The 27595-nt window shown below is 39.0% G+C and overlaps 1 protein-coding gene across 1 annotated transcript; it reads right to left on the bottom strand.

The window, feature by feature from the left end:
* Positions 1-2847: 2847 nt before the first annotated feature.
* On the bottom strand, positions 2848-27595 carry DYNC2LI1 (dynein cytoplasmic 2 light intermediate chain 1). The gene is made up of 13 exons (XM_075204145.1): positions 27487-27595; positions 26014-26131; positions 24985-25019; positions 22699-22768; positions 17431-17519; positions 16773-16959; positions 15574-15642; positions 13160-13237; positions 12419-12495; positions 11526-11596; positions 11351-11448; positions 8846-8938; positions 2848-3049 (listed from the first exon to the last, which is right to left on the bottom strand). The coding sequence occupies exons 1-13, from the start codon at positions 27498-27500 to the stop codon at positions 2978-2980; spliced, it is 1071 nt and encodes a 356-aa protein (XP_075060246.1). The 5' UTR covers positions 27501-27595; the 3' UTR covers positions 2848-2977.

A 27595-nucleotide genomic window follows, 5' to 3' on the forward strand; every position in this document is an offset into this window, starting at 1 on the left:
TCAGGGGACGGCAAGACTAGATTCAACAGCCTATTATTAGAAACATTTTAAAGGAAAAAAATGCAGGTGGCCCAGTGACTCATCCCAAGGTAACCCACTATGGGCCCAGCCTGGGTGGCAGATGTCCCACAGCCCAGCGTGCCCCTGGTCTATCTAAAATAACTAAAATCACCCAAAATATAACAAACTCTCTCTATTAAACACAAAGTTATACTACCACTAAGATTTAGTTCAAGAGTGGAAGTCTTCAATTACTCCCTGACTGAAACCAAAGTAAAAACACAATTCTTTAAGAACACAAAGACAGACTGGAGTTTAATATAACAAAAATACACAATGCTTACTGAATAAATATAGTGATAACAAACTGACATACAGAAATAGAAATGCAAACATTTTCTTAAAATAAAACAGAAATAAAACACAGAAACTGCCATAACGTACTCTCATCATCTGCAGGATGGGTAAAGCTGGAAGCTGTGGGCAATTCAAGAACTGACAATGTTTTCTGTTTAAACTCTATTGAATTTACCACAATGACAATTTACATCTACAAAGATTGCATTGCTGAAGATATGACAGCACCGTTAGTATCTTAACTTTAACAAAGAGTGGAAGAGACAGTGCGGAATTCTCTTGACTTACAGTCTAAGCAGCATACAAACTTCTGACAGCCTCTTCTGTTTTCTTACAGGGAAATTTTTATTATGTGAAGCTAGAGACAGGACAACCTAGAACAGTGTTGGCTAACCTGTGACACTCCAGGTGTTGTGAAACTACAAGTCCCAGCATGCTTTGCCAATATATAGCAGCTTATTGCTGGAAGGGTATGCTGGGACTTGTAGTTTCACAACAGCTGGAGTGCCACAGGTTAGCCAACACTGACCTAGAAGTTGGGTTGGAGAATTAGAACAGATTTTGGGAGGGTGGGGGAAAGGGCGCAGTAAGGTGGTTGGTGATGAAATGTATGTAGGCTTACTAATAAAGGGCCCCGGGTAAACCAGATTCACAGGTTGATCATATAGCTCATAGACCACTACCAGAAAAAAAATTCCAAGATAGAAGTTTGACTCCATTTCCCATATTTACCAATCAGGTTGCACTCTGTCTCCAGTGTTTCCCTGTGCTGACCCTACCTGGTTGCTTGCCTTGACTAACTCAAAGCATAATGTTTTATACAACTCAGAGTCTTTACATTCTAGCCATCCAAACTGGAATGTCTTGTAACTTTCCCCTGCTACTGAGATTACATCACCCATATCCAAGTAGAAGTTGATTCTAAAGATTCAATCACATACAGTTGGAGGAAGGAAGGGCCTCCATCAAGATGGTACCACCACCCTAGAGGCATTGTTTAAAATCTTTTAAAACGTTTTTTTTTATATAGTTGGATAGATTCAGGAGACAGAAACTGGATAACTGACAATTTTTGCACCCATTACATTACTTTTAAAACTCTCTTTGTTGCCCAGTCACCACTCTGTAACATCATATCAAGCGGTGTGCTGTTTTACAACGGTCTTACAGCCATTTGTTCATAAGCGGTTCTAGTAATGCATTATATGATATTATAATCCTCTTCTGGAACATAGCCAAGATATGTTATTAAGTCTACTAAAGATGGTATGATTTTTTTCACACATATGCATAGGAAACATAATTATGTTATATTGATTTCTTGGGGGGATACATTATCTTTATAGCTTTCCCTCATGAAGCCTGAGACACATTTCATGTGCCTGATTCCACTGGTTACAATTTTATACAGAGGTCTTCTCAAACATGGATTATGGAAAGTGTTGCTTTGATGTATTTTGTTTCCTATAAGAAAACACAATATTCTTGGAGCTAACCCAAATATGGTCATTTCACTGGAAGCTATGTTATATAAAGCAACTTAATTTTTTAGAGTGATCATGAACACATTAATATATTATTTTCCTAGGTGTAAAAATGAGCGTAATCAAGCCCTATTTTCAGGCAAGATGAGTATCGCAGGTCCTGTAATTGAATTCCCCTTCTGGAATTAAGAACATATAAATGAAGTGCGAGGCAACTCACACTGGATTGAATCTGCCTCATTGTATTCCTAATCTCTTTATCAAATACGTACAGGTGTTCTGACCTAGTCAACCATACCTAAAGATGACCCCAGCACTGTGAGGCAGCAATGCTAACGCTCAGTTCCAAAATTCACCACCTCCATAAATGTTTCTATCTTGGCCCGGGAAAAACAGATGCATTTGGGCAAAAAGAACTGACTTTGTGTTCTACTTTCATAACTGACCTTTAGAGGTGGTAGCCATTTGTTGGCTAAAGCAATCAGAATGCAGCCTACACACACTGCCTCTACTGTACTGTGTGTCTCACTTCATAACTCATTGATGTCACTGCTTATTAGTAAATTAACATGATGTGTTAGAATACTGATTTATCCTGCACAATGGTCACCTCTACTTTGTTTGTCACTTCATGACACAGTGATGTCACTGGCTCTTAGGGACTCTGAGGAATATTGGTTTAGGCCACAAAATGGCAGCCTCCGTTAAGTGTAGACAGGAAGGGTCATTTACAAGAGTGCAAATGTGTTCCCAATTTTATGTAACATGCAGGAAGGGATTGTCCCTGGCAGAGCGTGGGCTATTGTTTCCACCATGGGCATGCCCACTAAGTAAGCAGAGACAGACGTTGTGGGGGCATAAAGAAATGTTTTACAGCTAATTAATTGCACTTTTGGAAAACACTTTTAAAAGGTGCACTTTATGGATTAGTGTACTATGTCTGTGCAATGAAACCATCACAAGCATTTTGCAAAGAACTTCAAAGTTTTGTAGAACACAATAAAAATACATTTTGCCTACACGTTTATTATTGTTTACACTTATAAGTCATACAAAACATCATTACAAATATTGATCATTTTTAAAAACAAATGTACTTTCATTTCTTATCTCACAATAAATAAATAACTGCACCATTATCGTGTATGAGGTCCAAGAGCCATAGATTTCCAGGACTTGTCAGCGTTCCTTTTGTACTGCTCCAGCTCCTAAAATGTTTAACATACATTGTGTTACTGAATGATTATATATTATACATGTTGTATTTCTATTATAAACAGGAGTCCCTTGTTTGTACTTGGTGTAATTAAGCAATGGTATGTAATATACAGATCATTAACAAAAGCGGAAATGGCAGAGTTATCTGGAGCCAGAGACCCTTGTGAGAAGAGTATACTGACCCACTCCAATCCAACCTGGTAGCAATGGTCCCCCTATTACATCTCACCTTCACCAAACGTGTGTACAGCTGTATGTGTACCGGGCATGTAGATACACTGACAGGTTCAAGGGTGGGGATGCGGACACGTCAGCACTGAGTGTATCTGAATCTCTGTATTAGAAATCTCCCCTCCAATCAACTGAAAACATTTCAAGTGAAAAGAGAGTAATTAACTCCCATCATACAGGTCCTCGATTATAGTTTGGGGCTAAATAAACGCATTTCACATGCATACCGAAATGCGTCAGAATTTAGATTTGAACATATCTAAGACTTACTTTGACTCTCCAGGGATAAGGAAGGGTGGCATGTGTAAACTGAGTACAGTAGGGTGTGTACATGAAAATGCAGCTTGCCCCCTGGAAATGTGACCTAAAGAGATTTGGACTCATTCCCCAGATAAGCTTATTTAGGAGGCTCATGTGTTGTGGGTACCAGAGGCCTTGTGTAAAGATACGTGGTGAAGATGATGATGATGACACATGGATTTATAGGACAAAGTAAAAAACAATGGCATCTAAGTCCGTAAACACTGTAAATAACACCATTATAGAAGTAAAAACCTGCAACAGGTGTATTACACATATGCATCTTTACATTTCCATCTGACAGATACAAACAAAAAATAAAAAGGGTTAGTGTGTCTTTAATAAAATGTTAAGATATGCAATAATACAACTTTTGGCAACAGCGGCAACAATGATACCATAGGATGTGAGGGTTCCTCTATCGCTGATATGGTGAATGGAGTATGGTTGGAAAATATCAATACTATATACACCAATTGGTTCATAATGATGAACTCCAGTATAAATCTCTAATTTAATTGATAGGAATTGGATTTCTCTATACAACTTAATAATGTTATTTTGGACTGGCTCTCATATGTATATACTCTCTACAGCTTTTTAAGGTGTATATATTTCAGGGACAATTTAGACTAGAAAATAAAAGTTTTCGTTGAGGCATGTAGCTCTTTTTTGGGGTTAGAAACTCTGCAAAGAACAGCAGTACTAGGACAGTACTGAAAGTATATGCAAATAAATCTTAATTTGATATTCACAGCCAGAATGACACATCAGCATATAACCTAGAAATAGATCATCATAAATGGCAAGACCCAGCCATGTCTGGAAACAGCGTTGTGCTGAAGCAAAGGGCATAAATACTGTGTAATTAACATAGATAAATTTATTTACAATCTACAAATTAAACTAATCATTCTCCTTCGATTAACTCTCACAACAATGTTCTCCATCACATGCTGCCCTCATTAAGGGAACATGGTCATTGGTCAAAGGACTGCACCCACAGGTCTGGGCATACGGTACCAGAAAGGCAAAGGAACGGCACAGGTTAATCCGGCAGCTGCCAAGCTGTAACTACAGCAGCCAGTGTTAGTCTTGACTGATGGGGAGGCAAAGTTCATGTACTTTACTGTACTAGCTGTAGTAGAGGAAGTGTAAGTGGTGACCATGCTTCCACATCATTGATTTAACTCTTTCCTACTCCGCTCCGTGCTACATATTCATTGCTGGCATTACAACAACATTGTACCAACACACATTTGAAAGCCTTCGGCTGACCTTTTAAGCTGCCCATTCATTTTCAAAAACACGTTTATCTAGCAATTATGGTCGTATTTTACATAATAAACATGATTTTAAACCAAACATATTAGCAGATGACATTTTTGTATTGATCCACAAATCTCAATGGATATAATGATGACAGCCGTATTAAGTAACCAGTATAAGTACTACAGCCTGGGCTACAGCAGGGGCCAATGAACATGGAGTCTCCCTGCAAAGCAGCATCAAACACTAGGTTATGATAGGCTGGGCTGGTCACACTATAGCAGTTCCTTCTGTCATGATGTGAAAACAGCCCCAGTATGGTCACCATAGTGATGTATTCCCAGGCTAATTAGGCCTGTAAAAAACCCTACAGGTAACGCTGACAGCAAACAGCCCAGTGCTGAATGGTATTGTGGCCCTCCCTAGACTGCGGGTATATGAGTAATAGTGTAACTACTCTCAAGCCCTGGCAGCCACTGACTGCTTGGGAATGTTGGCGCTGGTATAACTACAAGCGTCCATGTGCTCAGGCAGCCAGTCTATGACAAGCAGTGTGTGCAGGCACATATTGCCGCAATGTTTTAAAAGTAAAAATATAAAGATACAAGCTGATGGTTATCACCATCAGCGATATGTTTACACCTGGCCTTCGGGATCCGTATCTTTAGGATCTGTAAACCATACACTATCTAGAGATGCTGCCTAATCTAACAAGAGTGCCCCCCACTACTGCACACAGCTTGTGACTGCACGCTCTCTCCAGGCGTACAGTGCCACAAGCTCATGTTAAGGTTACCTCTCAAGTGCTCAGTAACACAAAGTGCATTTCTATGGCTCGCAAGTGGACTAACATCTGACCAAATGAGGCCCACTGCGGTGTGTCATTTCTATCACTGATAACCTCATTGTGTGTACTTGCCTTTTGAGGAAAGAAAGGCCAATGGTGTTGCTTACACATTAACTGCTTATATACACAGTGGACAGGCTCAGATTTGTGGAAAGGACAGACAGGCCTGAGCTCAGGGCAACAGAATTGCAGGGGCTGCCCATTTCTTACTCAGTTTATATATTATGTACACCTGCTACAGGTGAGGGAGGCGCTATGCTGGGTTAAAAAAACACGGTTGACAATATAATATATACAAACTGATTTACACTCACTGGGAGAAAACCTGTATTTATTTTATACAGATAGGAAGTGCTGGAGGTCTGGTCCATGCAGCTCTGCAGCAATGAGTGGGGATATGAGGGTAATGCTACAAGAGTCGCCTGCCTTCGCTTTCTCCATTCACATGACAAGGGATCTGGGAGATTCTCTGGAAAGCAATCTTTACAAACGACACTATTGCCCAGCACACATGGCAGGTAACTCTGGGCTGTTCACCTCAGCAAGCTGAGTTATCATGTGCCCAGCTGATAACCACATTAGTATATATGTACAGTAATACAAGCATTCACTTATCAGTGACATCACAAATACAAACTGATAAGCAAGAGCTGAGTTGTGGGGTTACTGTCGGGCAGATCTGGAAATCAGTGACTGCAGAAAACACAACTTTCTACAATAATAAGAGAGTCCCAATTCACTAAAGAAGAATTACAGATACAAAAGTTATGGTAAATATGAGGCATAGTGAACCTTATGTTCTACTCATTTCTATTTATTGTTGTCTACATATAAGTCACAATAATGATGGGGACAATCTAGGAGGACTGCAGTGAAAGGTAACAAACATTTTATATTATATATACGATTACTCTTAGCATAAGTGCCAGTGCACATCTGTTTTGTATCCATACTCTTGCGGTAATGAGACCCCTGATCCACCACTGCCTTGGTCCACTCAGAAACACACCAGCTTTTGAATGAAACCCTGCCCACTTTCATGTAAGCCCCACCCCCTTAGAGGACTGCAAATTGGGACAGCTGGGAGGTATGAAATAGGACATTCCCAGAAATGCATTGGAAATACAATTACAATTTCCATTACATACATATATTGCTTAAGAGTTGGAAATTCCATTAATTGCAGGGAAAAAAAGAACATAAAGGCAAAAGAAGGTTGGAGACAATGGACCTGATTCATTAAGGAAAGTAAAGAAAAAAAAATGAGTAACTTTTCACCTGGGCAAACCCATGTTGCATTGGAGAGGGAGGTATATTTATGTGATTGCAGATTTAAAGTTGGGGTAGGACATGTCCTAGATCAACTTTAAATTTCAACATAAAAATAAAGTTATCAAGTATTTGTGTGCTGCATGAAAATACAGCCAGTATTTATCTTATGTGCAGAATAATAAACTAATTTGCACCCCTTGCATTGTAACATGGTTTGTCCAGGAGAATTTTGCCTTACTTTCCATAATGAAGCAGACCCAATGTCTTCAGGTTGTGTTAGGCATGTTTCAAAACATAAGATATTAAATTCTCAGAGGTATTTTTTTTTATTTTTTTTTAACACCACGGTAAGTGATTTTAACGTGGTTTTCACTCATTCATAACACTTATTCAAATCTATTTTTAACGGAAATAACAGAAAACAGAACCGTTAAACGGAAAACAGAACCGTCGCAGACAAGTAGATAATCCATTGAAAGTATAGGGAGGGAGGGACGAAGAATCGTTAAAAGCTATTCAATAGATTTTTAATGCAGCGCGGTAAACTGTCAAATTGCCTGTTTTATCTCACACCTCTCATGGCTGTGCAAAAAATTAAAAACGTAAGAAAACTATTGAAATGATGTAATAATGTAAAAAAAAAAAAAAAAAGAGAAAAATTAAGTTTCTTGGTAATACATAACATGGAAAAGGTGTTTGTTTTTTTACAAAAAGCATGCAAAAAAAAAATAATAATAAAATGAATAAACGCAGTAATCACTAATTAATATATGTATGTATGCATGTACGTATGAATATGTATGTACTAATGTGTTATGTCATGGTATAGATAATTGTGTAGTAAAAAAAAAAAAATATAGTAAAAAAAGTACTGTATGTAGATATTAGAAAATAGAAGGTTCCTAATACAATGCCAATGTATGTCAATGCACTTTTTTTTTTTTTTTTTTTTTTTTTTTTTTATAGATGACCGCGTTAAACACTCCCCTCCACACCCCTAAAAATTCACAAGCACCAATGTTAACACGCGGGGCGACGTTACCTTTTTTTTTAATTGAATAGCAAGATTTATGCTGCGGTACCTAAAATCGGTCGCGCCCTCGGTTCAAAGTCTGCGCAGATAATTTCAATTTTTTTAACGCTGCAAAAATAAAACAAAAAAATACTGCGGCCAAATGAATTCCCCCCTATGTAAATTATGTAACACATTATGAAAAGTTTTATTTATGTATCAGATTTCCCCATGTTTTACATGACAGTAAGTAATGTCCTATTGTACCATAATTATTCTGCCAATTATGTAAAGCATGGATCTAATGTTTGTAAGTAAGACAATGGCATTCTAAGGTACAAAGTACACAAATACTTCTGGAACGGCGATGAATCTCTGGTCATTTTTCCCCTCGCACTCCATAGAGGTGCCAAGAAAATTGGAACCTCGCGCAGAATTGAATCTCCCTTGTAATTTTGACATTAAAAATATGTTACTTATACCTGAAAGTGGCGAAGCATTAAAGTAACGATGAGGATGGAGAATATGTAACATACTCTGTGTATGAAATCCAGAATATTGTCAGCAGGGACAAAGTGTAACTGGAAACTTCATAAACTTTTCATTCCACTTTTGATGTTCAGAGGTCATAATTGTCATCACGATTACACAAACATTTTTCCCCCAATGTTTCCAAACTATTTGTGTCACAGTGACATTACCTTTAACATTTTATGGTATGTATAATAAACTATATCTGTTTCTGATAAGACAGCACCGACACTGAAAATCTTATTTCCAATCCTCATCATGATAACTGTAACCGACCCGTAGTTACCTCTACAGGAGCTTAATACCAGGGTATGGTGGCCGTACCTGATCCTTCTGAGACCGCATAGCATCAATGTCTCTCTCGGAATATTGCGGATCTTTTGCTGGATCCTTTATATCTTTGGAGTCATTTGTATTCTAGAAAAAAGAGCAAATCATTTGTTACAGCTTAAACATAATTCCCACAAACATCAGGTAAGGAGTCAGACAATATGAGGATCCCAAACACAAGATGGTTTGTGTGAAAAATCCATCATATCACAAATCTATAGGGAAAATGTTAAGGGACCTGTCAGCTCAAGACAAACACTGATTATACGGCTGTGTTCTGCGCAGGAGCATGTCTTCCTATGCACACTGGAATGCCTATACCACAGACCAGGATGCCTGGCTATGAGATTACTGATAGAACACAGTATGGAGCTTCTCAGAGCTACTTAGCCTGAGCACACGTGGGCTGATCATGCCACCGAGTGTGAGTGCCGAGCCACAATCTGACCACACATGAGCAGCCAGATCACGCGTGGACAGGTCGATAATGGCCACTTTCCGGCTATATTTTTACACATGCGCAATAATGATAATTATTGTCTGGAATTGAAGCATTCTTGGGCCACACACATTGTAGCTTATGTGAAATAGTTCTTAAAGTGGTCACACACACACCACCGTTTCACTCCAGAAAGATTAGCCTCATACAGCAGGGGGCAGTTTAGCAGCAGGGAGCCGTATAGCAGCAGGGAGCCGTATAGCAGCAGGGAGCCGTATAGCAGCAGGGAGCCGTATAGCAGCAGGGAGCCGATTAGCAGCAGGGAGGAGTATAGCAGCAGGGAGGAGTATAGCAGCAGGGAGGAGTATAGCAGCAGGGAGGAGTATAGCAGCAGGGAGGAGTATAGCAGCAGGGAGGAGTATAGCAGCAGGGAGGAGTATAGCAGCAGGGAGGAGTATAGCAGCAGGGAGGAGTATAGCAGCAGGGAGGAGTATAGCAGCAGGGAGGAGTATAGCAGCAGGGAGGAGTATAGCAGCAGGGAGGAGTATAGCAGCAGGGAGGAGTATAGCAGCAGGGAGGGGTATAGCAGCAGGGAGGGGTATAGCAGCAGGGAGGGGTATAGCAGCAGGGAGGGGTATAGCAGCAGGGAGGGGTATAGCAGCAGGGAGGGGTATAGCAGCAGGGAGGGGTATAGCAGCAGGGAGGGGTATAGCAGCAGGGAGCGGTATAGCAGCAGGGAGCGGTATAGCAGCAGGGAGCGGTATAGCAGCAGGGAGCGGTATAGCAGCAGGGAGCGGTATAGCAGCAGGGAGGGGTATAGCAGCAGGGAGGGGTATAGCAGCAGGGAGGGGTATAGCAGCAGGGAGCGGTATAGCAGCAGGGAGCGGTATAGCAGCAGGGAGCGGTATAGCAGCAGGGAGCGGTATAGCAGCAGGGAGCGGTATAGCAGCAGGGAGCGGTATAGCAGCAGGGAGCGGTATAGCAGCAGGGAGCAGTATAGCAGCAGGGAGGGGTATAGCAGCAGGGAGCGGTATAGCAGCAGGGAGCGGTATAGCAGCAGGGAGCGGTATAGCAGCAGGGAGGAATCCATAACCATATCACAAAAAACAATTTGACATCCCACAATGTCATGCTCATGGGCTGGCATTTTAATGTGTTAATTAAACAACACAGTATGGAAGTGTGTTCCCACATGTCACACCACTGAACATACTCCTACAATCCAAACCAGTGAGGTATTATGTAAAGTTTTACCCCTCAGACATAGGGTTGGTAGGGTTATAAAACATTCTTCCTTGTTACAATTTAATTTATTTTAAAGAAAATTAAAGTGTACACAAAAGGATTTTCTTAGTTACTTGGACAACAATCTTTCCTACAAATGTGCCCCGCACACTAAAAGGGAGCAATTATATAGGCTGAACAAATATTCATGAGGACAGGACGCAGCAAAGAGACGCACACACTATTGGCAGTTTTATGAATCCCTGATACCACAACCTCATTTGTTATACATTGGAGCATCCCAAATATGAAAGTAGGAAATTGCATAACAGTAAATTGCTTATTACATGATTTGCTACATATTCTACCATTTGCTAAATATAAATAACAGACTTCATCAGACATTTGTGACCATTTGCTAATAACAAGGTCATTGTGTTTTATTTAAATATCACTAAAAGACAAGACAATGCATAAAACAGACATGCTACAAAGAGGTTTGCAAGGTACAATTAAATCCATAATAAAAACATATCACACTAATTCTAGATGATAAAGCTACTATATGATTGGTAATTTGGCCAGACAAACAGTTTTTATTTGTTTATTTTTATATGACTAAGGATTTCTAGGATCTGCTGTGAGGACATTTCACGTCGATGGCCTCAATCTGCAGATCTGGTGGTTTGGGGACTGGGACAAAGTGACTGGGGCACCCTGGCAATAGTAATATTTGTATCACAGCTAAACCGATCTTTCACAATGACAACTTAGATCATCCCCCTAATCATTCACTGTAATGTTCTGTGCAGAAAACTCTGCTCCAACTATATTACCTTGGGAGGGAAAATTCTCTCATAGATCTTCTTCCATAACTCCATGGGTGTGCGCACATTACCCTGTCTCAGGTCGCTGTCAGAGGCGGGAGGAGACCCTACAAAGAGATTTCAAACTTTATTTGCTCTTGGTTTAAACCATGAAAAGATGAAAACAAAAAAAAGAACAACTCACCAATCTGATTTAAGGAATCCAATCCGGCTGGAATAACAAGTGGTTTATTGTGATCCACTGACACAAATCTGCTGCAAATGGTCAAACGAGAAATATTAAAATCACATCACAACGCACTTTAGAAACACCCCCCGTGAAATCAATCTGTGTCTACATTTGAGGGGCCGGGGGTCCGACTGGAAAAGCGCACAGGTTGCAAAATCAATTAACAAGAGCCGGTTTGTGGCTGACAAAGGTTCTATGACACAAGGACCAAATTTGGGATTCCTTGTATCTCTGTCTATGTGCATTTTTTAAGTTAGCATCTCTGTCTTGTGACCGTACTGCACACATACACAACATCTGTCATTCATACTTTATTATGTAAGGTCCGAACACAACTCTTTAGAAAAACTTATTAAACTACATTAATTAATCCCTGATAACTCTGAACATTTTTGCTTCTTACAACATTAAGTTAGCGTATTATATCTGTGTGGAGTTTGTATGTTCTCCCTGTGTTTGCGTGGGTTTCCTCCAGGTGCTCCAGTTTCCTCCCACACTCCAAAAACATACCGGTAGGTTAATTGGCTGCTATCAAAATTGACCCTAGTGTGTGTGTGTGTGTGTGTGTGTGTGTGTGTGTGTGTGTGTGTGTGTGTGTGTGTGTGTGTGTGTGTGTGTGTGTGTGTGTGTCTATATTGGGGAATTTAGACTGTAAGCTCCAATGGGGCAGGGACTGATGTGAATGAGTTCTCTGTACAGCGCTGCGGAATTAGTGGCGCTATATAAATAAATGATGATGATGATTATATATTAGAACAAAGCAGGTATTAGCAGGACGGGAATTGTTCACTTAATGCTTATTCTTACACGGACTGTGGATTTTTAAGAATCCACAGTCCCTTCCATACCTCTTATCTTGTCCGAATGCCAAATGATTTACCAATGACCGTAATACTCCTTTGTGGGTTTCAGATTTGCTTGTGAACTACAAGAAGATAAGTACATATATTTTGCTAGGAAACCGTACATTTTATTTAGATAACAAGCTTTGACAGGTTCATTTTATAGACAGTTCATGTTTTTATAATGGTAAACAGCTTGCAGGTCGCAACAGATTAAACTGCAGGATTTTGCTATACTTTCCTCATATTTATTCATGCAAACATAGTTTATAAAGTGTGAAAAAGATACATAGTGTAAAGTGATCCTTGGTGAAAGCAGTCCAGAAAAAAGGGAACCTTTATCAGCTATTTACATGGGGTGTTATATGGTATGTACCATTGAGCTGGGGGGGTAGATCCCATAATGTGTATCACCTTTAAATATGCTTCTGTTCCACATGGTATCATTGTATTTGGTCAGAAATAACACACCTAGCCAACTAAAGATTTGCATGGTAAGCCAACATTAAAATACAATAATACTTTTTAATTATTTTTTTCCTCTATTCTTCATTTTTTAATTAATAAAACTTAATAAAAGTTGCTTAAAAATAAAATAAGTAAAGTCAAGGTTAATATAGAATTGAATTTCATTATCTCCCTTTAATGTATGACATGTATGTAGTATGTTCAGTGTCATAGAACTGGACCTCAGAGTGACGTATTCATTCTAATTAATCTTATGTCAATATCTCAAAACATACAAACCACTAGTGACGCTCCGTAGTAGTGGGCTACAAACCGAAGTGTTTTGCAAATAATTTTTCTTTTTTCTGAATCAAGTTCCTAAAAAATACAAAATTCAGCTACGACATTTAAAAGGAAAACAAAATGCAATGAAACAAAATGACATTTTATTTGACTAAACAAGGAATGGGTATAATATTAACACTGTTCCTCTGACACATAAATCTGCAATTAGTTTTAGATTCTAAGGTTGGGTACACACTACAGGTTATTCACCCGACTATCGTGCCAATCCCACGATAAATGACTGTTCTGTCCGATATGGCATTAGCACGTACACTCCATGTTTTATTGTTCCAAAGCACATCGTATTGTTTGATTTATTTTATAACCGGACTAAATATCACTATAAACGATGGAACAATGTTGTGCAATTCTGGTGTGTGCATGCGCTCACCATCAGGATCTCCATACAGTTTACAGAGTCACGATCTTTTCAGCTGATGGTTATGACAGATGAAGAGCACAGATCTGAAGGTAAATCTTGTAAAAAAATTCTTACGGGGGACAATTTATTTTAAGAATAAATTAGTGGCCTAAATGTAATTATAGATTAAATGTAAGTGGGTTTTATTTGATTTATTTTTTATTACAGTGGCTTAGTATTTCATCACCAGTGGGACAATATTTATATTTTTATCATATGGCAACACTTAAAATTTCCTGATTGGGAATCCATTAAAAGTACATACTTGTGGCACTACAAGTGTCAGCATGCACATGGGCACTTGCAGTGCCACAAATATGTAATATGTAATATGCTGCCATATGATAAAAATATAAATATTGCCCCACTGGTGATGAAATACTAAGCCACTGTAATAAAAAATAAATCAAATAAAACCCACTTACATTTAATCTATAATTACATTTGGGCCACTAATTTATTCTTAAAATGAATTGTCCCCCATAAGAAAATTCAGAATAATTTTTGCTCCTCTACAACAAAAATGATTGTTTATTTAAACTTCCATTGTGCCTCCTGTTATATTAACATTACTCTGCAGTATAACAGTGATGTGTTTGCCAATCTCGCCTATAGAAAGCAACGTGTTGTATCTGGTGATTTTGAATTCAAACTTGGGCGAATTCGCAAAATCGCAGCTTCATACATTTGGCAATTTGCACAGCTAGAGTGGGGAAAAAAAACAGGACCGCAATTTGTAGCGTTTTTGAAAATGGCGATTTTGAAAGAAACACATCTCTGGAGATTTTATTTTTTTTTTAAAGATTTTATTTTTGCAAAGGTCAATAAAAGGTAACAGTCCAAAACATGTTATGATACATTCAAACTATGCATATTCAGGGACTAGTACATTCAGTATATAACAGAGACGAATCAAGGCATTGACCAGATTTTTACTTTGAAGGTGAAAGAGGTAGAAACAGAGAAGATAAGTTAGTCCACAGAAGGTGGGCAGGATAGAATAGGAGGCGGTGTGGCAAGCCGCCAATAGAAGAAAAGAGGAATGAAGCAGGGCAAAAGATCAGAGAGAGAAGGGAGAGGTAGGGGGGGAAAAGGTAAAGGGTTGAGAAGTGGTATCAAGTGGAAGTTGTAGAGAAATCAAAGATCTCTGGAGATTTTACATCAAATTGCCGGTTAATAAATCGGCGATTTTAAACTCGCCTGAGAAAATCGCTGGAAATTCAAAATCCCAGCTTGATACTTTTACCACCAGATATTATGAAACTACAAGCCCCAGCATGCTTTGCCAGCAGATCACAACCCAGCAGCTCTGTTCAGGAAACAATGGCTCCAAAGGGTGTACCCCAACTAAGGATGCCAAGCAGATATTTATTAAATGTCTGTCCACTTACAGATAATTTTAACTTACAAATTTCTGAAATTCATACTATATCCATTGCTTTATCATTCTGGCTGGGTTCTATATGTTTCAGCAAAGTATTCATATAATCAGGCAGGGTTGCTGTACTTTCTGCATGTGGCTGAGAGCAGCTTTCTGTCATATCCCAGGGAAATCATCATTTATTTATAAGCGCCACTAATTCCGCAGCTCTGTACAGAGAACTCACTCACATCAGTACCTGCCCCATTGGAGCTTACAGTCTAAATTCCTTAACACACACACAGACAGACAGACTGGGGTCAATTTGATAGCAGCCAATTAACCTAACAGTACGTGTTTGAAGTGTGGGAGAAAACTGGAGCACCCGGAGGAAAACCCACGCAAACACGGGAAGAACATACATGCTCGGGAATTGAACTCATAACCCCAGTGCTGTGAGGCAGAAATGCTAACCACTGAGCCACCGTGCGGCCCGTGCACTAAACAATTCTCTCTGAAGATATAAAGACACTTATACACAGAGTGCTGGACTCTACTAAACAATGAAAGAAAACAGTCATTTCTTACCTGGAAAATATCATACTTGCTGCCAATAATTAGTAACGGCAGGGGAAATGGATCGATTAATTCTTTGTCCTATTTGGATTGAAAATGAAGTTCTCAATAGAATGCAAGAAACATACAGGTCTGACAGATTAGTCTCACAACTCAAAGTTTAATTCTCATTCTAGACAGATAAACGCAGCCACAATTGGGACTTTCAGATTCATGAGCTGTCAAAGGTCTCCATATTAATCTTGTGACAAGAAGTTTTAGTATAACTATTTTTTAATGCAACAAAGAGTCTAATTTAGAGTAAAGCTTAAAAATGCCTCTGTACGCCTAAGTTTCTGGGGTTGAATTATGAGTTGCACATAGGTTAAAGTACATTAAACTTTAAATCTAGAATATAAATATGTCTGGTGCAAAAAAGGACACACAAACATATGTCATATGTCCAAATTAGGAACATGTCTAAGGGGTGTGGTTGGCTTGCGTCTCCACACTTTAACTGTAGTGAACTTACATAAGAACGCCCTTAATTCGCCTCTCCAAGCACAAGGGGCAGCAAGTTTAAGAAGATATGCTCAGATTGTCAGCATGCGCAGTGCAACAAATTTTACACAAGTTATATTCTTACATGGCACAAATAGACTTATGTCCCATACTGTTTAAGAGCTAACACACAAAAAGTTGTGGCTCCAAATCTTTGTCCAACGCTATATACTCCGGGCAGCTTGACATGATAGTCATCACAGAGGTGACTTCCTTCTACTATATAAAAGACACTATACTGGCGGGTTTATGGTGAAACGCGTTGAAGGGGAAATATACACAATTAAGCCTACGCTTAACACTTGTCTGATTACTGAGAACAATCAGGGTAGTACATATACCAGCACCAAGTGTACAGCACCAGCAGACTGAAGCTACACAAGACTGACCATGCTCTCAGCTCTATCCATGGAGAAGGGAATGATTACACCAACTCTAACATGGCTATGACACTGCAATAATAACAATACAACAAAGCAGGCTGTCAGTTTGAATTGATGATGACAAATTTATACATTAGAATTAAGGTTGCACATATCTGTAACATACGTGTAGCTCGTAATACAGACATGGAAATGTACCCGTACAGACGCACAATTGCGCGTATGCAAGATGTCATCTTTTGTGTACAACTCTCAATGACCCCATTTCTGACCACGTTCTATACATACTGGATGGTCCTTTGGTATACTCCTGCCAATGTTCTGCATGGTCTGACTGCCGGCCTTGGAGTTGGACTTTCCGATATCTGATATGATTTTATCCACGTGCTTCCTGGTGGCTTGTAGCAGGTTCTCCATTGTGTACCACAGTTCACTGGGCTTTGAAAGATCGAGAACAAGTACTATAGAGAATGTCCTTTAAATGAATTAAAAAAAAATCAGTTTTACTTTGACAGCATGTTTTAACTTTGAAGTGTTTATGGACGATTTCATCATTTATATCAGAGAAACACTTTAAAATTCAGAAAATAAATGAATTTTGGCAGAATCACGTTTCCGTGGGTGAAGCTGGAGCGCCATCTACTGGTCGACTTATAACAATCAGGAAGGAATGCACAGAGCATTAAGCTGTGTAAAGACACTATATTTATAGTAGCTCTCTCGCTTGTCACCTTTTACAATAAGGTCACCTTTCTCAAGCAGATCGGTGATGTCCAAAATCCAGCTACCTATAGCTGAAACTGGTACCAGCAAGCCAACTTCCTGCTGTCTCTTCCCAGCAAACATTCCACTCTTGGTCAACCCATCACTAACTAAATCAACTTGTTACCTTCACCTCAAATCTACATTTATTCATCTGATATATGCATACATGTAGTCTACTTACCCAATGTTCTCGCTTGTAATTGGAATGGGAATTAAATCCAATAATGAAGTCCCTCCACCTAGTTCCCAAAAATGAGCAATGTCTTTTGGCTAAAAAAAACAAATATCGAAATACAATAACCTTGGCGGTGAATAATTGTCACATATGGAAAGAGATGAACCCTGCAGCTATCATGGGATGGTGCTGACACCCCTAAAATATATATAAGATACAAAAAATGGAGACAGCGCTGGGATAATCTCAGACCAAGACATACATCACAGGTGCGATGTCAATCAATACAATAATCTCCAAGTCAAACAGCCAAAAAAGAATCTGGAGATTATAAACCAATAATTTAATCACATATACAAAAGAAGAGATAAATGCACAACTTTGTTGACTCTAATTACAGTATAAAAATTCCATATTGAGATAACATAGCAAGAAATAAAAAGTAATAATAAAAAAAAAGGAAAATACAAATAATGGTGTATAACCCTCGGTAGGCCTATGAGCTCAATAATTAAAATTACAATTGCACAAGGTGGATCATCAACACAAAACCAATAATAAAGAAGATAAATCATAAATATCTGCAAATAGGAGACTCCATAGATGTTAAGGATGTGTAAAACACAATCTTACTGTTTTGCAAGAAGTCCTCCGGTAATTGTGAATAAAATAGATTGAGTCCAGGTAAATCTTCACTCTGATGTTAAGTCTGGGAACTTGTTGTTTTCACAATCCAAACTTGCATTAGATGATAAAAAGGTTGCAGCTTTCTATAAGTGTTGGTCGCGGCATGCCAGTAAAATAGCTCCGCTGTAGAAAGATAAGTAGAAACAGGTGCGCACCTGAAGTGGGTCCGTAAAAATCAGGATAGACGCCAGAGTGTTCTTAATATGTCCTTAGTTAGCGTACTCGCATGAATAGATAGGACTAGGTCACTCCTCGGCTATTCGTATATGATAACATATGATATATGATAATATTCGTGGTATGATAACAAATGGCTTGGCGCTGTTAGGCATTTGGTCTGAATCTACATTCACGAATAGCCGAGGAGTGACCTAGTCCTATCTATTCATGCGAGTACGCTAACTAAGGACATATTAAGAACACTCTGGCGTCTATCCTGATTTTTACGGACCCACTTCAGGTGCGCACCTGTTTCTACTTATCTTTCTACAGCGGAGCTATTTTACTGGCATGCCGCGACCAACACTTATAGAAAGCTGCAACCTTTTTATCATCTAATGCAAGTTTGGATTGTGAAAACAACAAGTTCCCAGACTTAACATCAGAGTGAAGATTTACCTGGACTCAATCTATTTTATTCACAATTACCGGAGGACTTCTTGCAAAACAGTAAGATTGTGTTTTACACATCCTTAACATCTATGGAGTCTCCTATTTGCAGATATTTATGATTTATCTTCTTTATTATTGGTTTTGTGTTGATGATCCACCTTGTGCAATTGTAATTTTAATTATTGAGCTCATAGGCCTACCGAGGGTTATACACCATTATTTGTATTTTCCTTTTTTTTTATTATTACTTTTTATTTCTTGCTATGTTATCTCAATATGGAATTTTTATACTGTAATTAGAGTCAACAAAGTTGTGCATTTATCTCTTCTTTTGTATATGTGATTAAATTATTGGTTTATAATCTCCAGATTCTTTTTTGGCTGTTTGACTTGGAGATTATTGTATTGATTGACATCGCACCTGTGATGTATGTCTTGGTCTGAGATTATCCCAGCGCTGTCTCCATTTTTTGTATCTTAAAAAAAACAAACCAAAAAACAAAATGATATTCTATGAATCAGGAATTGATTAAAAAGATTTCTCTACACAATAGGAAAATGAAACGTTGACTAAAATAAATATAAACCAGGGTGAACACAAGACACTGCCTAATAGTACAGTAGATAGAGGATGCATCATGATAGATTACTAAATTATCGAATTTTCTACTACTAAATATCCATGCAATGTTCTAATTCACTTACAACTGATTTCTTTATGAACTTGGCAGCGCTCTAGAGGATATTAAAAACCTTTGAAATTGATTTTTTTTTTATCCGTACCCTAAATGATGCTTTCAGTAACCTTTTTGTCAGTTTCACTTTGAATGTTCTTTGAACTTCATGACGAAGCTCTTGTTTGGAAATGCAATAACCGACTGTGGGACCTATCTGAGACAGGTGTATTTATTTGACATTCAGTTGTAACACTTTAATTCGGCTCCAATCTATTACATGACCTCTGAACACAACTAATTGCACCAGCGTTCATTAGGGTGAATCTTAAAAAAAAGGTCGCTCAATTATTCTGGCTTTTATCTGCTTTTCTTATAATTCATTAAGTTGATCTTCTCCTTTAAGATTAAGTTACGTTTATGATATTTATACTTTGTGTGGGCTTTCTTAAAACGCTTTGGAGATAATACTACGATACTCAGGGCTTAATGATATATATAGCAGACATTGTGGAAGAACATAATATATGAAACATAGTATTAACAATCAATATGAACTATCTGCAATTGAATATGTAACAGGATTCAAATAGGTCACATATGGTGTCTCCAGTCTGTCACAAGCTGAATGGAAATGTAAGCTAATATAATGGTTATAGAAATATATTTATCTATATGAATGGAACACAGTGTTCTATACTGATTACAGCTGTACAGCATCCACATTCTTATCTTATGCAGTACAAATATCTGATAAAATATTATCTTTCACACTATAAATGCCACGTTGCTTTATCTACAGAACGAAATCTGATCATCATGATTTCACCTTGTGTAAAAACTCACTGACATTACTGTCTCATGCCTTAGACCAAGGTTTCCCAAACCCAGTCCTCAGGGCTCCCCAACAGTGCAGGTTTTTCCATATCTCCTTGTTAGAGCACAGGTGTATTCATTACTGACTGACACATTGTAACAGATTCACAGGTGGTCCTAATTATGTCACATGTGATCCGGAAAACCTGCACTTTTGGGGAGCCCTGAGGACTGGGTTTGGGAAACCCTGCCTTAGACTATAGTGTACACAGTCAATATACATCCCTATTATAAGGATCATCAAGAGGTCATGTGCCGATTGTTTTTATACAGGTCAGGAAAAGCAAGGTGATGTCTAATATTCTACTGTAAACGATAATGGGAATAGTTATATTTAAAAGGATTTTTTTGTACTCACCGTAAAATCCATTTCTCTGAATCCATTTGAGGGACACTGCGCACCTTGGTGTATAGAGGGCGTTGTGCTGGGAGTAAGTCACTAAAAAAAAACTTGTCTGGCCTGCTCCCCTCCCCTTTATGATCCCTGTACGAAGGTTATTCGGAGGACCAGGTTGCCTGACACAATTGTCCAACTGAGGCTTCATGAAGGAGGTGCTCACCGACCTCGTAGAGTGTCCTGTAATATCTTCAGGAACTGGACTTCCCTCTAATATATAAACCTGACGGATATGTTGATATGAAATTTTGAAACCACCTTGGGCTGGAAAGAGATGGTGCGCATAACAGCTCTGTCCTTGTGAAATATAATATATGGTGACCTGCATGACAAGGCAGCCAATTCTGGCACTCGTCTTGCAGAAGAAATGGCAAGCAAAACAGACACCTTCCAGGAGAGAGATCCCACTGCGCTACAGGTGTAATGACGGACGGTTACACATGAAGACCCCCTTAAGAAAGGTCTGGACATCTGGTAGACTGGACAGTTTTCTCTTGAAGAAGATAGATAATGCTGATAACTGAACCTTGAGAAAAACTAACCTCAGTCCTTTATCCAGGCCATCCTGTAAGAATGACAATAATCTAGTCAATCTAAAGGGAGCAGCGTGAAAATCTTGTCTTTCACACGTACGCCTTCCACACTCTGTGATAACCTCTTAAAGACCCTTTTTACGCAGAATCATGGCCTCAACCGCCATGCCATAAAAGCCAGCTGAGATAGGTCCCAATGGTAAAATGGTCCCTGGCTTAGAAGATCTTCTCTCAAGAGGTAGCCTCCATGGTGGTTCTATCACCATACTTAGAAGATCAGCATACCATGATCTTCTCGGCCAGTCTGGTGCCAACAGAAATATTCGTACCCCTCTCTTTTGGCCTTCTTCAGTACCCGAGATAACATAGGAATCTATGTCATAGCCGCAGCCTGCAGTCCGGTGTATAGCGACCTGTCCGTTGAGGTTATGGGGTCCCTGGAATCATCCTTTTCATCTTGCTGACCAGGTAACATGTCTGGGAGCTATAGTAAAATAGAGGTATGTGGCTAATAACTGTCGCAACGACGCTTGCACTCTCTATTAGCGCCGGGATTCTCACAGAGAGCACCGCTAGTTAACTAAAAAAATAAACAAAGTAAGAAACTAATTAAATAAAATAAACTCTAAATGGTGTCCGACTCTGTGGGCTCTAACATAAAAACTGAATAAGCTCCATACAGGCAGCATAGATGGGAGGAAGCAGACCAGACAAGTTGTTATTGTTTTAGTGTCTTTCTCCCAGCACAGCGCCCTCTATATCCAAAGGTGAGCAGTGTCCCAAAAAATCTAATGAATGAGAAATAGATATATATATATCATTAAAGAGAACTCGTTTGAGGAAGTAGTGAACAGGACAGTGCACCTATATGCAGTTGTGGTGACTTGGCGTGACAGCCATCCAAAACACCTTATCGTCACTCCCAGGCTCCTTACGTACTTCAGCTTCTCTGCCTCGCGAGCGCTCGTAAGGTAGAGGAACTGTGACATAGGGAGGAAGCCTGTGGGAATGAGTGCACTAGCCACGCATTTCCTCAAATATTCTCTTTAGCACCAATAATCATTTTAAAAATATTATTTTCATAAATATATAATTTACACATATGTTAATGTGACTTATTACATAACATTACAACTACTATATTTACATTTGTTTCAGAAACATTACTTTTCCCACAAAAAAATAAGTTAATTTAGGGGATCATGTAGAGTCGGACGTAAGTTCAACTTCTAAGCGCAAAAAGCGTCTTGCAGCTGTGTATGCGCAGTCTGTGACGTACCTCCTCTTGTGGAAAGGGGGTAATGGGCAGCCAGGTACAGGTATAGTGCCTTACTTACTATGCTGAGAGGGAATAAGCCTCAGATATCTATTGTAAGCTGTGAGTGGCTTGGAATACAAAGTACAGGACGCCAATTACACTACATGACTCCCTAAAACTCCAGTAATATACTCACATCTGTAGGTCACTGGAGAAAGGGGAACAGCAAATACTTACTGTATTGTGGCCTTTTGCTCTGCGACCAAAGGTGTATTCTAATGCTAAGGTTGGTTTTGGAGCTTCATCCCTGTGATAAAGATAAAATAATAATAATAATAACAAAATAAAAATACACATATGTTCTAATGCCAAGTAGTTTTTGTTTCTGCTTTATTTTTCTATTCTATGATTTTTAAATTGCTTTTTCAAGAATTTTAGGGGTGCAGGTTTCTGAACCCATTGGGTATCAGTGTACATGTAAATTATCTGCCTATTGATATTTATAAAGTTTTAACCATAAAAATAAATGTAAAGCCACAAGTGGCCTCATTCAGTCACAAGTCCCGTTGAGTGCCATATCTTGCAGTAAGTAGCTCAGAAACAGACCTTACGCTAATGACAGCGATTCATGTCTGAATGTAAATGACACTTACGACTGACTATGACTTGAAGGGTAGAATGGGAGTGGGAAGAGGCGATTGAACGTAGGCAATGTACGATGTATGACGCAGATGCAGCAGATTCAAGTCCTGGGTTCCTCGTAAGTACACCTGGTTTCAGCCGCATCACTTGCACCACCTACAGGGCAGGTGTAAGTGCCGTCTGATACGGCATAATCTTTATTATAAGAACTACAGGTATGTGTGCCACTAGCTAGCTTAATACTGATTATACTGTTAAAAGTTGTTCTATTATTTTATAACTTTATTTTTATTTAGTGCTCTGATGTGACCTTTTATTGAACAGACGCTTGTAACGTTTATTCAGAGCGTACTTGAGACACGTTTGGATTTGAATATAGTCAGGACTACGCACAAGTTCCGTGCTCTTTTTTTAAAATGCAAGTTGCACCCGAACATGAGTCAGGCCCATACTGCCACAAAATATCCCCCAAAAAACTAATTTAGGGAGCAGAGTCCCTGAACAGTGTAAAAGAGGGAGCAGAGTCCCTGAACAGTGTAAAAGAGGGAGCAGAGTCCCTGAACAGTGTAAAAGAGGGAGCAGAGTCCTTGAACAGTGTAAAAGAGGGAGCAGAGTCCTTGAACAGTGTAAAAGAGGGAGCAGAGTCCTTGAACAGTGTAAAAGAGGGAGCAGAGTCCTTGAACAGTGTAAAAGAGGGAGCAGAGTCCTTGAACAGTGTAAAAGAGGGAGCAGAGTCCTTGAACGGTGTAAAAGAGGCTGCAGAGTCCTTGAACGGTGTAAAAGAGGCTGCAGAGTCCTTGAACGGTGTAAAAGAGGCTGCAGAGTCCTTGAACAGTGTAAAAGAGAGAGCAGAGTCCCTGAACAGTGTAAAAGAGGGAGCAGGGTCCTTGAACAGTGTAAAAGAGGGAGCAGAGACCCTGAACAGTGTAAAAGAGGCTGCAGAGTCCCTGAACAGTGTAAAAGAGGCTGCAGAGTCCCTGAACAGTGTAAAAGAGGGAGCAGAGTCCTTGAACAGTGTAAAAGAGGGAGCAGAGTCCTTGAACAGTGTAAAAGAGGGAGCAGAGTTCTTGAACAGTGTAAAAGAGGGAGCAGAGTCCTTGAACAGTGTAAAAGAGGCTGCAGAGTCCCTGAACAGTGTAAAAGAGGGAGCAGAGTTCTGGATCCAAGTTTGCAGAATGTGTCAGCTGCAATAACGGATAACAGCCGTTATATATATAAAAAAAAAAAAAAAAAAATATATATATATATATATATATATATATATATATATATATATATATATATATATATATATATATATATATATATATATATATATATATAGTCTAAAAAGAAGACTGCTTGTTCTAGCAAGGAGAAACATGTACAAAGGCACCTCGTATATTAAAGATGTGCTGGTTGGTCTGATATTTTTGGTCTGAGGTACCTTTGTACATGTTTCTTCTAGCTGGCAGAACCATGGCGGTATTATTCCAGGGACCCCTGCAGTTTGTAAGTGTCCATGCTAGCTCAGCCATGGTTCTGAAGTCATATCTATCTTTGGTGATATTGCAAAATACAGATAGAGATGAACAAAATTTTAAATACTGCTCCGCTAAGTGTTCACTTCATTCCACGTTTGGATGCATAATTTTGCAGGTTTAATCAGTGGAATTTGGGCTTAACTCTTCCCAGTTCTACCCCAACCAAACCATACAGCAGAATGAATAGACCATAGTCCCAGCTCTATTCACCTCATAGTGACCAATGCTGTAGATATATTTTTATGTTTGTTTCTCTATTTTACATTGACACTGCCTTAATTGGCAATTATTAAATAGATATTTTGCTTTTTTGTACTGAACATCACACGTAAAAGAAACAGCACTTTATCACAGATACCTGTCAGTACATCGAAGGATAATGGTTGTTTTTCCCTGTAACACAAACAAGCACAAAATAAAATCAATACAATAACACTAATAATACCGTACACGGTGTAATTACACAATGAGTGATCTTCAATATGTAATAGTTTAGTACTACAATTCACTTTAGTACATTAGAGTCCTCGCTGTTGACAATTATACAATTAGTTTAGATATCTAGGATAGATGAGCATGTTTTATAGCACCCAAAATCTGTGGATGTTTCATAGGACTGGTCACCTACCATTAAAAATTGTCATCTTCATACTTATTTTACATTTACATGCACTCTTTTTATAACACTATGGGGTAGATTCAATTCCCTGCATTGTTCTTTAGAACGCGGGGCATCATTACCGTTGGTACAGTAATTTTAACACAGATTTCTGCTTTTGGCTCAGTGAGCAAAAGTCACCATTGAAATTACTGTACTAACAGTAATAATGCGCATTAGCTACCATAGTAACGGTAATGATGCACACCCCGCGTTCTAAAGACCAACTCAAGGAACTGAATCTTCCCCTATGATGGGTGATTTTGTTAGTATATAACCAAACAGCTTAGAATTCATTCTTTAAATAGTATGGTGGGAAAAATCCTGCCAGGTTTGCCATGTCTCCTACAAAGTACAACCTGATAGGGGGGGGGGAGAGGGGGTTATCTCCCACCCCAGAAAACGGATGTGAGTGACAGCTGGTTCTCCAATGCATTTGCTGAGAACCATTGTAGCTTGTTCAAATAACAAAGCTGTGGCTCCTAACTGTGGCCCTAACTAAAACTTTTGTGGATTTTTTTCCAGGCCTATTACAGAATAAGTTCTGATTCATTTATCTTGGTTTTGACTTATTCTAAATGATAAAACATTGCTTCTTTTGTATTGTAATGTCCATTAGAATGTGGTCACCTTTTGCTAAAACACAAAATACATAAGAATTGTCCTATATGCCCTAGTTATCAGCACGTCAGACATATGTGATAAAAACAGGAAAAGACTCTAATTTACCCCATGTTTGTTGCCTATAAAGAACACAGATCGCTCAGTCTCTGTGGATACTTCTGTGTCATCCTCCGTACTGTCCTTTCTCTGCACCTCAGATGTTGCTAGGTCCCAAAGATTATCACTGGAATGGGAGGAAAATCCAGGCAGATTAAGACAGGTCGTTATTAAAGTAATTAAATTTCACTAGGACGTTTCTGGATTTCTATGTGGTGACCAATCAATATATAGCATATTCCAATGTCTGTTGCATCACGTTTTGACATATCAGGAAAAGTAAATAAACAAAGGAAAACTAAGTGCAAAGAAGCATAATATTAAAGTGAAAAGATGAAACGATCATAATATATGGTACAAAGTATCACTTAGCAGCTTGGATTATTCTATGGGGCATATTCAATTATCGGCGGAAACGCCGAAACTCTCGCGCTCTATTACCGTTATTACGGTAAGAGTGTGCGTACAAAACGTTTTTACTGTAGTTTTCTCGCTGGATTTCAGCTCACAGCTCCCTGAGCCGCGAGCTGAAATCCAGCTTACTATTACCGTAATAAATAAATAAAGGAAAACTAGAATCTGATCGGTTGCTATAGGCAATATCTCCACTTTTTTAAACCCACAGTTTAGTAAATATACTCCTTGGTGTTACATACATAACACACCTCCATCCTAGCTGATGGAATCAGAGTGTGTTTAATATGTCTCACAATACCCCCCTGTGCTCTGGCTTCAGTAATCAGTTAGGAGAGGAAGTACTCTGTAAAGAGAAAGGATTGTCCAAAAGTATATAACCTCTGTGAAGAACTGCGCTCCATCTGTACAAGTTCAGTCTGCAATGTGTTGGAGACAACCGTCAGCACATTGCACAAGCAATCTATAAACTTAACAGCCTTACACCCAGGCCCAGCTAAGTTATCAGCACAACGTAAGAGGAATGGAATGAGCGAAAGAAAAGAGTATAATGGGGAAGAATGGGACGTGAATAACGTGTTTGGTTAGGAAATATTGGTATTGAGAAAATATTAATAAGAAAAGGGAGATACAGCATGAGGACAAAATGCCCTGGGGAAAATAGGAAAAAGGGAGCAAAAAAAATGTCTTAAAAGGAGGACAAAGACTAGGTTGAAGGAAAAAGTAACAGAAAAAGAAGATTGCAACATAGTCAAATTGAGGTTCACCAATGTCAAGAACAGATTGTATTCATTATTTGTTATACAAATATGTTCAGTAGTTCATTTGGATGGAAAATACATGTGTAAGATTATCAGATCACCCATGTAAATCTGAATGCACGCATTTAGCATAATAGGCATTAGTCCTTGTGCATATTATACATCTGCTGTACTATGCAACTCGTGCATATGAAGTAAATGCAGAGCAGCCGGGTAATGTCCGGTCCGTCCCTCGGTAAAAGTTGTCAGATAAACCCATAGGTGCTACCCACACAGGACACTGCCCACCAAGCCCATCACCCCGTACCTGGAGCGGGGCATTGCTGCCCTCTATACACCCTGGATGTCAAGGCTCCAGGAGACTCTCCTGTCACTATAGTAACGCTCGGCCCGAAGCGCTTATTGATTGCGTCACT

This window comes from Mixophyes fleayi, chromosome 3, assembly GCF_038048845.1.
Source record: "Mixophyes fleayi isolate aMixFle1 chromosome 3, aMixFle1.hap1, whole genome shotgun sequence".
Classification (NCBI taxonomy): domain Eukaryota; kingdom Metazoa; phylum Chordata; class Amphibia; order Anura; family Limnodynastidae; genus Mixophyes; species Mixophyes fleayi.

Coding starts and splice junctions, on each gene's coding strand:
- DYNC2LI1 (XM_075204145.1), bottom strand. Junction 16,960..17,430: donor ATTACAAGCGAGAACATTGG/GTAAGTAGACTA, acceptor ATTCATTTAAAG/GACATTCTCTATAGTACTTG. Junction 3,050..8,845: donor TGCGGTCTCAGAAGGATCAG/GTACGGCCACCA, acceptor TAAACATTTTAG/GAGCTGGAGCAGTACAAAAG.